At 35.0% G+C, this 14,746-nt stretch overlaps 1 protein-coding gene across 1 annotated transcript; it reads right to left on the bottom strand.

The window, feature by feature from the left end:
- Positions 1 to 5,346: 5,346 nt before the first annotated feature.
- Positions 5,347 to 13,907, bottom strand: psma8 (proteasome 20S subunit alpha 8). The gene is made up of 7 exons (XM_056264515.1): positions 13,714 to 13,907; positions 10,187 to 10,313; positions 9,781 to 9,905; positions 6,320 to 6,442; positions 6,114 to 6,233; positions 5,941 to 6,003; positions 5,347 to 5,791 (listed from the first exon to the last, which is right to left on the bottom strand). The coding sequence occupies exons 1-7, from the start codon at positions 13,813 to 13,815 to the stop codon at positions 5,696 to 5,698; spliced, it is 756 nt and encodes a 251-aa protein (XP_056120490.1). The 5' UTR covers positions 13,816 to 13,907; the 3' UTR covers positions 5,347 to 5,695.
- Positions 13,908 to 14,746: the final 839 nt, after the last annotated feature.

Raw genomic sequence — 14,746 nt, 5'->3', positions numbered from 1 at the left:
TCGTTCGGTGTACATCGTTACACCTGTGGGTGACATTGGACAAGTGATTTTCTTTTTGAGTGTTAGGAATGAGTAATTAGCTACTGTAGTTTACTGTAGTCTAATTGACTCAATCAAGTCTTGACTCAATTAGGGATCTCAAAAGACTCCAGTGTTCTAAATTGGACGCTTCATTTAATATATCAAAGTGTTTTTACATGCACAGTTATGATCAAGCTACAATATTCATCTGTCCAATACATGACACTTGCTGCCTGAGAAACTTGTCTCTTCAAGTCAGCGTTTCTGTCTCACCAGTGAAGTTTGGTTGCCATAGATGTATCAACCCGGTCACACTAAATGCGTCTCTATAGCACGCAGTGTGTTTATCGTGCAATTTATACGCGAAAATTAGTTTTTACATGCATAGGAAACGCATTGGTAGGTTTAGTAGTGATGTGGGGTGCATGTGATTAGTATGGCAAGCCAAGAGGTTCAGAATTACGCCATAAATGAATCGCGTTTACAGCAAACGCCGCCATATACGGCGTTTTAACATTATATGTGTTTATATATATATATACCGTATATAGTAAGGGGATAGTAAGCTTGATGTGTAGGCTATATTGCCTAATTGCAAGCTTGTTCAGAAATGGTGACAAAAACTTAAAATATAACTGCTTTTCCATCATATTGAACATCATTATTAGGTTGAATGAATTAGAATTAACTGTTTTATTAATCATTAGAATATAGACATTAAGAGAATACATTGTTATGCAAGTACTTTTACTTTTAATACTTAAAGTACATTTAAAATCAGGTACTTTTTACTTTTTACTTAAGTAGGGTTGTCATTGTGGTACTTCTACTTTTACTAAAGTAAATATGTCTCTGGTTATTTGTACTTTTACTTAAGTACTGAGATTCAGTACTTCCTCCACCACTGCCAATAACTACATCTGAATTCAAAATGCTGAAAATGATTTGTTTGTCTCATTAATGCAAGGTATGTTTTTCATACATAAAGCAAACCGTGACTGCCGAGTGATCAACTTTACACCAGACTTGTTTTCCGCTCACTGATCTCTAGATATAGATTTATTATCTATATTAGAGATCAGGGTTTCGGCAATGTTTCAAACTAAGTGTGCCGCACACGTCCTAAAATCCTGGCCAAATTTGCCCATTGGCCTCTGTCCATCATGGCCTTCTAATCATCCCCATAAATACTGATAGGCTTCATCACTCTCTCCTCTCGACCAGTAAGCTGGTGTGTGGTGGGTGTTCTGGCCAGGTGGATGCTGCACATTGGTGGCGGTTGAGGAGATTCCCCCCTACCACATGTAAAGGGCTTTGAGTACCCATAAAAGCACTATATAAATGTAACAAATTAATAAAAAGTGAAGCCAAAACATTTCGATCTGGCTGAGGTAGCCTATGTTTTATAAAGGTCAATGGGATCCAAGTCAAACTAAAAAAAATCCAGTTATACCTCAAATATTTTTTTCCAGAAGATGGTTTCTGTCATTCTAGGTAGTTCTTATTAGGCTGGTGTGTGTTCAAGTGTTTGTTTTTCCAACAAGTTTGGTTTGTTATTTGATGCTATAAAACGGGGTGTAACGGTTGAGTCCGGCTCCAAATGATGAAATCAGTAATAACCGTTTCTGGGATATTTTGGCTTCATTTTTCTACAGTGGAAGGAAGTGGAGACGCGTTGTCCATCTTTTTTTAGTTTCAAATCAACGTTTCTTCCAACGCCACAATTTAGCAACTTGTGTATCATCTGGATAGAATAGAGTGCAGTAGCCTAGTGCTCGCCCCCTTTTTTCAGCAGCGTTTTCAAGTATTTTTTCCATTCATTTTTCCCATAAGGATTTTTTAAAAGTCTTTGTTAAAGAGTTATAAGCTAAGAACCAAGCCAATCAACTACGAGGTGAGTCACGACACTACAAACTTCTGATTCTAACCTTGATTTCAAAGTTTTTGAAAATCGGACAAAAAGACACGTACAAGACAAGACCACGTGTAGGCTACATAACGGCTTTAGTTAAATAACCTCACTCCCATGAAGCATTGCGAACAGCATAATAAAATTAAAATGAAGAAATATAAAACTACTCATTTACAATTGTTGATTTATATGTATAAAACTATATATTTTGTTTATTGCAAAATATCCATACAAACGTTACAGTATTTTAAGAGCGTTTAGGGAATCGACTCGATTACATTCACAGTGCTTCATGGGAGTGGGTGGAGCTAACGAGACCTTTTGGTGTGCTAACTCTCTGATTGGTAGAATTTTCTGTACAGCATCATGGGTGATGTGGTTTTTCACCAGGTATTCCGCTGTTAAACACGATTATTTAAATAGAAATAAAAAAAGCTTAAATAATGCAGTCTGACGTCTTTAACAGAAGCAAATAGGCTACCATGGATTAGCAACCTTGTTGAAAATTGACATCACCCTTATTCAAATTAACAAAATCTTTGTTTTTGTAAGATCGTATAGTTGTGCTTTGAGTCAGTTGTTTTATTTGTGATAACACAATCATAATTGTAATTTTGATTACAATTATTAATTGCATTAATTCAATGTATGCTTTTTCCTGTGAGCTTGCTTTTTGTTTTTCTATGGTGTGTGTGTGGGGTTTTTTTGTGTGTGTTTTTGCATAGTGCAAATAACCTGTAACCTTTTTGCCATTTTGATGGTTTAATCGAACTTGTAGAGTCACTAAAAACAAATATCCACTCTGGACATTACTTTTGGACTTGCTAAGGCTATTTAATGGTCGAAAAGTTCGGTCTTCAAATGTAGCGTAATCTGGCAGTACTTGGTGCACTTTTAGACATAGACCTACCTTTTAAATAATAGGTATTATTGTTTTACTGCAACACTTTTAAAGTGCATGAAAGCATACTTTGCAGTGATTCAGAATGAGCTTCTTCAGGCAAGGATGGTTTACAGTAGCATTTCACGGTCCTGTATGCTGACTAAATGCATAGAAAAGTGTGTGCTCGATGGACTCATTAAAGAGCCAGTGAAATTGTTCCAGACTGCAGCTCTTCAATTCAATTAATTATTGATTGCATCATCATCTGCATGCGCTGCTAACTGCCTCAGATCAAAGGCACACTATGTGTGCGTTCTAGGTTTCCGTCCCTCTGACAGCACGTCAAATGGAGGAAGACAGAGGTAATTTACCCGTCATTATTATGCATGAGTGCGCTCATGAAAACAAAGATGTTTTTAATGTTGTCTGTCTAGTATGGCAAGCCATTTTGACTTTTATTAATTCCCAGGATATGAATTCTTGATATCAACAATTCAATTTTCACTAGTTAAAATGCTAATTCTATTTCTAGTAACAATGGCCATTTTTATATATAAGGACATTTTAATTCTTGATATATTGATATCAAGAATTGAATTTCAACTATAGTAAAAAATATAATTCTTGATAATCTGTTATTGTATTTTCACTAGTTAAATGTCACCATAGACTGTCATTTAAATTCAATTGTCGATATCAAGAATTGATTTCTTACTAGTTGAAATTCCAGTTTCATGTATCAGAAATACAATTCTTACTAGAAAAAACTATTTTTTATATCAATAATTACTTTTGTTACTATATAAATTCCTACTTTCAAGGATTCAATTGTCACTAGTTGGAATGTTAATTCTTGATATCTGTATATTTATTTCAACAGGTTACAGTTGTTATTTCTGATCTGAAAATGTATTTCTGATATCAAAAATTAGGAGAGTAGTTTCAGATATCTAAACTGGCAACGATCACATTCATGATATCAGAAATTAACATCGTCACTGACAATCGAATTATATATATAAAAAAAATTATTAGCAATTCAATTGTTGATATCAAGAACAGATATTTGCACATAATTATTGATATAAAAAATCTTTTTTAGTAGTACGAATTGTATTTCTGATATGTGAAATTGGAATTTCAACTATAGTAAGACATCAATTATTGATATCAAACAAATGAATGTAAACGGACAGTCTACGTATGGTGACATTTAACTAGTGAAAATACAACTACAGGTATCACGAATTAACATTTTTATCAGTGAAAATTTAATTGTTGATATCAAGAATTCATATAATCCTGGGAATGATTAATAGTCAAAACGGCTTGCCACAGTACAGGCCTAGTCTCACACAATCATTTTCCATCCCAAACCGCTCCAAAACTCCTCTCAGGCAGAACAGCTGAACATTGTAAACAGCTTTTGAACTCGAGTGCTAAAGCCCCATTCGGACGAGACTGGTCCCTGAAGAGGTTAGTTGAGGTAAGAGTGTGGTTCATAGACGAACTGCCCGAATTATTCTCACATACATCGGTAAAAATAAAAAAATAAAATTGTGTGTGTTAATTCAGAATCCGCTGATACTGCAATCCAATGTGTGATTCTGATCATTTATTTTCATTTGTAATCATCAATGATTCTGGAGGTCTGTGACAGACAGCATCAAGGAATTTGGATTGGTATGTTCAGAGGTGTTTGTTTGCACGCATATCCTTTCATTTGCTGACAAAATGTGTTTTCCTTCAATACAGTCAGATATGTGTAAATTAATTAATTGTAAATATTGACAAATCTAGCACTCACTTTAGAGAATAAATTGAAATTACAGGATGGTTTCAAGATGATTTTCTGTCAAAAGAAAATCTAATGGTGTTCACAAAATAAGCAAATTTTGCATATGAAAATTTCCCAAATGGTTTATTTACAATCTGTGTGAAGTTGACTTTTCTTTATGTAAATATGTTTAAAACACTACACACACACACAGTATATTGTGTGTGTTTAACAGTACAATATTAATACAGCTTAAAAAAGTTTTCTATTGTAACATATTAAAATGCAATTTATTCGCTCAGTCTTGGTCACACCATCTTTCAGAAATAATTTTGATAAGCTGATTTGCTGCTCAGGTAACACTTATCAATGTTGAAATAACTGTTGTTCTGCTTTGTTTTTTTGTCTAAACCATGATACTTTTTCAGGATTCTTTGAAGAAAGTTAAAATGGACTGTTTTTGTGTGTAATAATGAAAAAGTCTTGTCACTTTTGATCAACTTTATGTAAAAATGTATATATATATATAAAAAAAAAAAACTTACTGGCCCCAAATTTTTTAACCCTACAGACACACATATCTATCTTTCATCATGGATTTAGACCTTAAGGCAACTGGCTAGGTTTTTTAGTCAAGGTTGGTAGTTCAAGTACTGTCACCCCGATCCAGTGTCTAATCACAGACCTAATGCTGTATCAAGTCTTCTTTGAATGTTTTTTGTGATAAATATGACAATAGAAAGACATCAGTCCATTGGTACAAACCAAAAGAGTTTATTAGGAAACATCAGTCAGAGCACATTCCCCCAGAATTCTCAGTGGTGTTAGAGAAGAGTGAAAACTGACATACTGTGGCCAGCTTGTAGGTGCTCAACAAATGACTTGCTTGGTAACTCCCAACCCTAAACATGCTTTTATTCCTTCAGATTTGGACAAATATTTCCTGGAACAAAAGCATATTCATACATGCTGTGGTTTCAGCAGAAGACTGAGAGACTGTGCTCTAAAACGGATGAGATGCAGGAAGGGAGAGGGTACAGTGAAGGGCCTGAGCCAAGTGCTTCTGCCCGTATAAACAAAACTACACATTCACATGAGTGATTTACGAAGACTTCTTCTGCTTTTTCTTCTCTGCCTCCTCCTCTTTCTCCTTCTCTATTTCGGCGACCAGCGTCTCAATCTCTTTGGACTCCAGAATCTGTGAAAGGAGAGAGGGGTGGAATTTGTACAAATGTGCCAGATTACTGAGACAGTTCCAACGTTAAAAGGATGACAAGAATGTTGCATCGAGACGATTGTAAACGGATGAACATACAAAAAAAAAAAATCATAAATCAAATGTATTACCTTTAGGGGCTGGTTTCTCCGGATCACAGCCAGCTCGATGTTCTTGCCCCCGGATTGCACAACCTGTACAGCACAGATCATATACAATTGCCTCAGCAAACATGTTACATCCTGTCAACTTTATGATATGAGAGTGTTTGGCACGCATGTAACTGTGGGGACATGGTGTTTACCTCTAGTAAGGCTTTGATGGCCAATTTGATGGCATCGTTATCACTTGCAATGGCTTCGTCTGTGTAGTTTTTCTCCAAAAACTCCCTCACCGTCTTCGCACTGCGCCCAATAGCGTTTGCCTGATAGCACAGGTGAGAAGAGGGTCAATACGGTGGCAAAATGGGTAACATCTGAACATTGTGGAAACACACTGCTCCCACTTTACCTTCCATGCATGGTATGTTCCAGAGGGGTCTGTCTGATATAGACGTGGAGTCCCATCATAGTCGAAGCCAACGATTAGAGCAGAGATACCAAAGGGACGGCGTCCATTGCTTTGAGTGTAGCGCTGTTGCACAATAAAAAAGCACAATGAATACAGGTGGCAAAATGTTGTAACAGTGTCATTAAACCCTGTAAATCCATTCTTTTCTTACCCTAGGGCTGCATGATTAATCGAAATAAAACTGAAATCGTGATATGGCTTGCTGTGATTAAATAGAAAAGACTGCGATTTAATTAAATATATACGCGGCGTGCTTCAGAGTGAAGCGTGGCACTGTGTTCTTTTCCACACAAACACCTCAAACCAGCTGTTGTCAACAAAAGAAAAGCTTTAACCCTCTGGGGTTCTTCAGGTCAAAAATGACCCGAAGCGTTTAAATAAAAAAAATGTTAAAAATCGTAGCTTCATCAGAATGGTCCAAAACTTGGTGACTTTTTTGGTACTTGGTATATGAACACCCAAAAAAAAAAAATTGGGGAAAGGATTTTAAAAGTCTAAGTGGTCGTAAAAAAAATAGTCACACTCAGGGTCTTCGGGTCAAAAATGACCCCCATAGGAAATGAATGGGAAATTGGCAAAAATGTGAAAATACAGAGTTTTTTTGTGCATACAATCTACAAAACAGCCAGGATGCAGAAAAAAAGCACACAACAGTGAAGGGGTGAATCTCTTAAAACAATGGGTGACAAATTTTTTTCCATTTGTTCTCTTTATAATGCAATGTTCAGGTTTGACTGTATTATAAAGTAAAACTGCCACTTAAAATTACCATTTAAACCAACCAAAAAAATAATAATTTTTTAAAAATAAAAAAAAATGACAAATATAGTCTTTGAGAATCTGTTATTATATATTCAAATCAAAAACCTGAAAAAATTAAACAATATGTGAAAAAATCACTAGAGTGTTTCTACCATAGGTCTCTACAGAGAGCTGTAAATCCACTAGTGGTAAAAATGTGCTATTGCGTGATAAAAATGCTCAGTGTGTCCACCAGATGGCTCCGATCTCATTTCAAAAATTGCTTTCATGAGGTCTAGACTTGACTCTAAAATGAAATACAGCTTTAATAAAAATTTTTTTTTAATTATATATCTATATAAATTTTCTATTATATTCAATGGGGAAAAAATGGGTCTTAATTATTGCATAAATATTAATTATAAATTATAAAATTATCTCAAAACACCAAAAAAGAAAAGAAAAAATATTATTGAACAAAAATATATTTCATTGATTTTACTCAAATAAAATGTATCTTAATGCCGCCCTCCGGGTCATTTTTGACCCGAAGGTCCTGAGTGTGAGTCTAAAATGAGGAACCCCAGAGGGTTAAGGACATCCTACTAGGGATGCGCGGTATACCGGTACTGCAAAAATACCGGTATATATTATATTTCAAACGGTACAATATCATAATTTTGTTCAATTCGGTATTTGATGCGCTGCTGTTTCGAAGTTCACCGCTAGGCGGCAGTGCGCTACCTAAACTGACGCGGGTCACGCGAAACCGGCAAACGGTGACAACAGAGGAACACGATGGATCAAACGAAAGTCATTCGAATTTCTACACGCCCGAAATTAATAAACAGAGAGAGCAGTATGAGTGAAATAAGGAATTACTTTGCCAACAAAAGTAATGAGAAAAGTAAAGAAACAGATCTCAATTCACCACTCTGCAAATGGGGAGGCAACACATCAAATCTGCCTATAGCACTTGACTTGTCAGTTGCTCATCTTGACTTGTTCAAAGAGTTCAGAGATCGACAGGTTAGTCCATCATTCAACTGATTTAATTTAGACTTTTATTGAACAGCGCACATACGAGCTTATCATTTATGATACGGTAAACACGAAGGCTCAAATCTGCTTGCATGACACGCTAGAACCAATTAAGTGTAGGTCTCATCATTTTTGCACTTTCAAACAAACATGTATTAATTGAATTTGAATGAATAAAGAATAAAAATGTGTATAATATTCATTTTAGTATTAGTGATAGTGACCCCTATCACTGTGGCGCTGTGGTGACCCCTAGAGCAATAAGCCGAGAGAGGGAGAGAGTAACAGTAGTAATATGAATATTACTAATATTACAATTAAGCTACATTTGTCAACATTCATTAGGTAACCTGACCTAACAGTAATATATCATTTATTAATCTATATCAATCAGTAATTAAAATTTAATTTACTAATACATGTTTTTAGCATGTTAACATTACTTTATGCAATGCATTAAACTAATATGAACCAAAACAGTAACCAAACCAAGATGAATAAATGCAATAAATGTTGATAAATCTCTGTTGATGCATGACAGCTAATGGTTTACATGTCATTTCATTATTCTATTATTATATGTGAATCTATTATAGATATTAACCTATTTTAATTGTATAATTTCAGTGGGGTTTTTTTTTTTCAAAATCAAAATTTAACCTACTGTATGTTCCCTGACTGAATTTTTTTTTTTTTTTTTTTGATACATTTTCTTTGCACATTTGGTAGTGGAGAATTTCAAGCAGTGTTTTTTTAAGTGTCATTTAAATTTTGAGACTGTTTTTTTTTTAACCTGTGGAATCGATGTAGTATCGATACCGAGGTATTAGGTTCTGGTATCGTACCGAAGCCAAAATTGTGGTATCGAGCCATCCCTACATCCTACTGTGTTTCGACAGAACAAAAGCTTGATGGTTTAAAGTCTGAAAATTAATAAATTAAGACATCCATGAATGTTAGTATTTACAATGCACAGCCCTAAAAACAAAAACAGCAAACCTGGGGTTAAATACAAATCTCAAACACAATTTTTATCAGGAAAAAAATTACAATTCGATTTTTCCTAAATCATGCATTAGACGTTCGGCCAATGATCTGAGAGCATGACATCTGAGGCTAAGGCACACAAAATGGGAAACAATTTATCTTGAATCAATAATTTATTAGTCACATGCCGGTCTGTTAACGTAGGGACATTGACTTTATATGTTGACGCCCCCTAAACATGTCATGGAACAAAATGACCTGTGATTGGTTGCTTTGCATTTCAGTCCTCTTGGGCAGTCCTTGGCCAATGAAAGCTGTGATGGAGTCCAGACCTTCAGCCGTCAGATTGAAGGTCTGGCTACGTGAGAGTACCGGTAATGCAGCCATAACTCTCCCTCATGTCATTCTAAAACCTGTATGACTTACTTTCTTCTGCAGAACACAAAATAAAGTATTCAAACAAAATTGGACCCCACTGACTTTCACTGTACACTAAAAACACCAAGGCATTTTTCAATCTTTTATTGTTTTCCACAGAAGAGAGTAAGTCATACAGGTCTAGATTGTGCATTTTTTGAGTGAACTATCCCTTTAAATGGCCTGTATGTCAACTGGAGTGAGGGGGGTGTTACCTGTTTGAGTGTGGCGATATAGCGGGTGATGTACTCCACAGTAACTGGGTCCTCCACTGTGAGTCTGTGGCTCTGGCACTCTACTCTAGCTCTGTTGATGACAATCCTGGCATCTGCAGTCAGACCTGGACAGCACACAAACAACAAACGCATTCAAATGTTAAACCATGCTCACCAATGCATTGTAGAGTCCATATTATAAACACCACCTATTCTGTCAAGTCAGTGGTTTTTAATTAATTATCTAGTGGCACCAGTTTAAAGGGTTAAATCACAAAAAGTGAATGTCACACTCACCATTCACTTTCAGGCCATACAGTTAAAGTGAACGGTTACTGACAAACATTATAATGACAGAACTATCCCTTCATGGCATTGATTATACACACAGAAGAATGAATATTACCTGCAAAGGCCATGCACACATGCTCATCCAGAGCACATATCTTCCTGACTGTCCTCTCCTCCTGAAGCTTTGCCACTGACTTCTTCTCAACACCCAGGACAACAATATCCTTCCCCCTGATTCCAACCTTAGATGTGCAAAAATAGTTCACAGTTAGTAGAAAAAACGAATTTTTAATATCTGAATACCAGAGCCGGACAGTAACGGAGTACATTTACTTGAGTACAGTACTTAAGTACAATTTTGAGGGATCTGTACTTTACTCGAGTATCATTTTTGGGGAGTACTCATGACTTTACTCAAGTACATTTGAGAGGCAAATATTGTACTCTTTACTCCAATACATTTCTATCCATAACCGTGAGTACCCGAGTAAAAAAAAAAAAAAAAAAAAAAACAATCTCGGAAACCCTCAATTTGTTGTTTCCCTCTCAAACGTGATTGGATTGTGCAGGCGCCACTGATTGGGACAGCCTATCAGCAATCACCTTCAGCTTTCCACCAAAGTCAACTCCATGGTCAGATTTTATATTACACCTTAATGTAAGCCAAGCATTTGGTTTGATGTTCTTGAGTATGTGGTGTGTTTAACACAGATGTGGCAGTGGCGTAGCCACGAGGGATTTCTGATTTCTTAAAAAAAAAAATTTAGGAGGCAAAATATACTAATTTTATAAAATTTTATAAAAATGTTACTGATTATGTGAATTACACTGCGCAAACCAAAGTAGGCTACTACCCAGCGAATGAAGAAGGGTTGGCGCTCAGTCTCCACAGTACATAAAATATTAATTTTGTTTTATTTTATTTTTCGGGTTTGCATTTATGAGGAAAAAACAATGTTATGGATGTGTTCTCCGTTACGGACGTGAGCGCTCTGAAAGCGGCATAAAAAATGCTTTAAAACTTTCACAGAGACATCAAACAGAAAACACAAAACCTTTCTTTAACCTGAATTTCGTTTTGCATTAATTGTATCTTAATTTTAATCAATGTTTCATCAACCAATTGCCTGGGTTTAATAAATAAGAAGTAAATAGCAGACGATAGATAAGAAATGGAGGCGCCGGCACGTGAACTGGATCTCGTCTCATAAATGAACCGAAACTCAGTGTATAAGGTAGCCTACTTGCCTCTCACAGACATGTCTACTTTTAAACAGAAAAATTCAAAACGAAAGAAAACAGACTACAGACTGCTCTCTGCTTATGTAATCCTTATGAAATGTGCATTTCTCTCTGGCGCGTTCACTACTGAAGATCGCGAGTCAGCATCGTCAACTTCATCTTAGCCGACACTGACAAAGAAAACACTTGTTTATTAACAAGTGTTTACAGTTTTTTACAATCATTTTGTTACTATTTTCAGAACCTTGATGTCATTTTTCACAACTCTAGACACAAAACTCACAACCAATGATCAAAATGCACATTTTTCAAAACTCTAACCCTTTTCTCAATTGCTTGGATACAATACACATAAAACTTAGATCATTTGTTCATTCAACAAAAATCACCTGTTCAATATGACACAACTTAACATCACAGTACTACTATTTCAAAAGGCAATTCACACATTACATTTCAAATGAGTGTCTATTCATTTCCTTACAATGATCTAACTATCAATTGATACAACCGCTCAAAATGATAAGTAACTGTTGCATTACTCTTAATGCATAGTTGTATGGAAACAGACACACAATCTTCCATGTTTACAGTAAATCATGACAGTTTCAAGATAACGAGATTCATTGTCACCAATTAGCGTGGAGCATGAACCAATTAGACTACAATACCCATGGATGTAGACTAATATTTAATATTTTTGCTTTGATTCCAATAAACCTGTGTTGTGATTGCACTGTAGTGTTTTGCATCAATATATTACACACTTTGTTCAGTGATTCCACTATGTGTGTATTCTCTCTACTACTGCAGTGCTTTTACAGAGATGTATTTACAGTACATGTAGACCATAATGAAACCTGGATCACCTATTTTGTTCTACAATGTTTAATGATTGTAGGAACAATGACACAGTGAAACTATCGGTTGCTTGTGTGTGGGTGATCTATAGTTATGTTTCAATGGTATTTCACAGTAAATTTGTTTTTTGAACCAATGATTGTGCAAGTGCAAGATTTCTTTAAAGATGTGAATGCACAATGCAATGTTTTGAACATTAGACAGCCTGTGTTACAAGTGATAACCGTTTTGAGTTTTGTGTCTAGAGTTTTGAAAAATGACATCAAGGTTCTGAAAATAGTAGCAAAGTGATTGTAAAAAACTGTATTAATAAACAATTAAAATATCTCCTTGCTATATTTTACATATTCATAATCATTCCTTTTGCCGGTTCTTTGTGACAGCTTTTAGGTGCTTTATTGGCAGCGCCACCCTTACATGTGGTGTGTGTGTGTGTGTTGTCCCCGCATTTAAGATGGGACCCCCCAAAAATTTAATTATTTATTTATTTATTTAAATTAAATAAAGCAACATGGTAAAAAGTTGATTTGACTTGATTTTACTTTCAATTCCTTTTACAGTCTCCAAGGTATTAACATTAACATTTTTCATAACTCCATGTAGGACGTTTCTGTGCATAAATGTAAGCACTGTGGCAGTAGATTAGTAATGCAATATTTAGAAAATTTACTCTTGTACTCTTGATACTCAAGTACTTTTAAAAACAAGTACTTTAGTACTTTTACTTAAGTAGACATCTGAATGTAGTACTTTTACTTGTACTTGAGTAAAATTTAGCAAGGGGTATCTGTACTTTTACTCAAGTAACAAAGCTCTGTACTCTGTCCGCCTCTGCTGAATACTGGTAACTTTTACGAACAAGAAACTAATTTAGCGTGAATGCACTACTTTATTTTCACTAGGCTATGTCTAAACCTTAACTTATGGGCACATCGCCCTCTTCCGGAAATATTGTCTATTACCCAACACGGACTTAAAAAATGAAACTACATGAATCATTGTTACAGCAGAAGCGCAATAAAACGTAATACCAAACATAAACTATTAATATGGCATTATATTATTTAGGGATATTTCAACAGTCGTGACGTTTGAAATGCATCTAGTAACTAAACCCAGTTGCTGGAGCTGTAACTTCATTCATCATTGGCAAAAATGTTTATTAATTCATTGTTTTTTCTTTTAGTAGTAAGTTAGTGTACTAGTGCAGCATTTGAAATGCATTTACATACATATGTGATCAAAATAAAGGTAACAAATCAAATAATATATCTAGTTTAATTTCAGGACAGCCCATGCTAATATTAGCCGCAACATGCAAGTCACGCTTAGCTAACGTATCAATCAAATTGCTATTAAATAAGCGAACACCCCAGCTGCTTCAAAACAGTCTTAATCAATCACAGTGTTTATTCCTGTATCAAGCACTTGTTCACAATAATCATATAGCAATACATTTTGAGAGTATATTTGTGTAGCAGTTAGCCACTGAGCTAAAGCTGCGGCTCAAATATAACCATATAATTTAAACACACTCACAGCTGTGGAGCCCTTCTTTACTGCTTCCTGAGCATATTCCACCTGAAACAGGTGACCATCAGGAGAGAAAACTGTTATAGCTCTGTCATATCTAGCTGCCATTTCTGCACACTAGACACAAAAGCACGAATTAGGGTGAAATAGTTGCCTCTGACTTTCGACTAGGCTAGTAGCAGCGCAGGAGGTTTCGAAATTGATTTGCGCATGCGCAACAACAGCGCGCGTTGAATGGTGGGACTTGTAATCCTCAATGCAAGGAACTCATGTGATTTTCTTTAATAGAATCCCGTTTTTCTCCCTGTTTTGTATATAAATCATTAGATTTCGATTTACGTTTATTTATTTATTTATTTACTCATGATGTGTTTTGTAAAACTACACACATGTATTCATATCTAGAGTACTGTAGCAATGAACTGTAATTTCTCTATTTTTTCTATACATTTTTTTAGGGGGTGTGGTGGCTGAAATAAGGCATTTTTCTATATCAGGATGCAAGTTAACAGATTAAATATTGTTATATTGTAATATTATTGTTAAATGTTTAAATGATATATAAATATATCCATGATCTCGGAGCAGTATATATATATATATATATATATATATATATATATATATATATATATATATATATATATATGGTATGTATATTATAATTGAATTACACAATTATTCATTAGACAATTAGACAATTTATTAATTAAATACTTTTTTTACTTAATAAAAATTACTATTCTGCAGGGATTGAAGTGTTTATTTATTTATTTAATACAAAGTTTGTAACAATATTCATTATGTAAAAAAATATTAATATTGTATTGCCTTTTAAATAGTCTACACATTTGAGCAGTGCAGCTTAAACAAATTCTAAAGACATTTTAGAAGTCTAGTTTTTTTTATTTCCAGTAAATGTTTGCCAAAAGAAGCTGTCATGTCCACTGCAGTCCAGAGCTATTCAGCCACTCGATTGAACTGTGATATCATACAAGTCCTCAGCAGTTTTTGAAGAAATGGAAGACAGAATGACATC

The sequence above is a fragment of the Rhinichthys klamathensis genome, unplaced genomic scaffold, assembly GCF_029890125.1.
Source record: "Rhinichthys klamathensis goyatoka isolate OS25496 unplaced genomic scaffold, OSU_Roscu_1.1 h1tg000221l_1, whole genome shotgun sequence".
NCBI lineage: Eukaryota > Metazoa > Chordata > Actinopteri > Cypriniformes > Leuciscidae > Rhinichthys > Rhinichthys klamathensis.
This window is presented reverse-complemented; position numbering and strand designations above follow the sequence as displayed.

Coding starts and splice junctions, on each gene's coding strand:
- psma8 (XM_056264515.1), bottom strand. CDS start 13,815: ATGGCAGCTAGATATGACAGAGCTATAACAGTTTTCTCTCCTGATGGT. Junction 9,906..10,186: donor TGTGTGCATGGCCTTTGCAG/GTAATATTCATT, acceptor TGTGCTGTCCAG/GTCTGACTGCAGATGCCAGG. Junction 5,792..5,940: donor GGAGAAACCAGCCCCTAAAG/GTAATACATTTG, acceptor CTCCTTTCACAG/ATTCTGGAGTCCAAAGAGAT.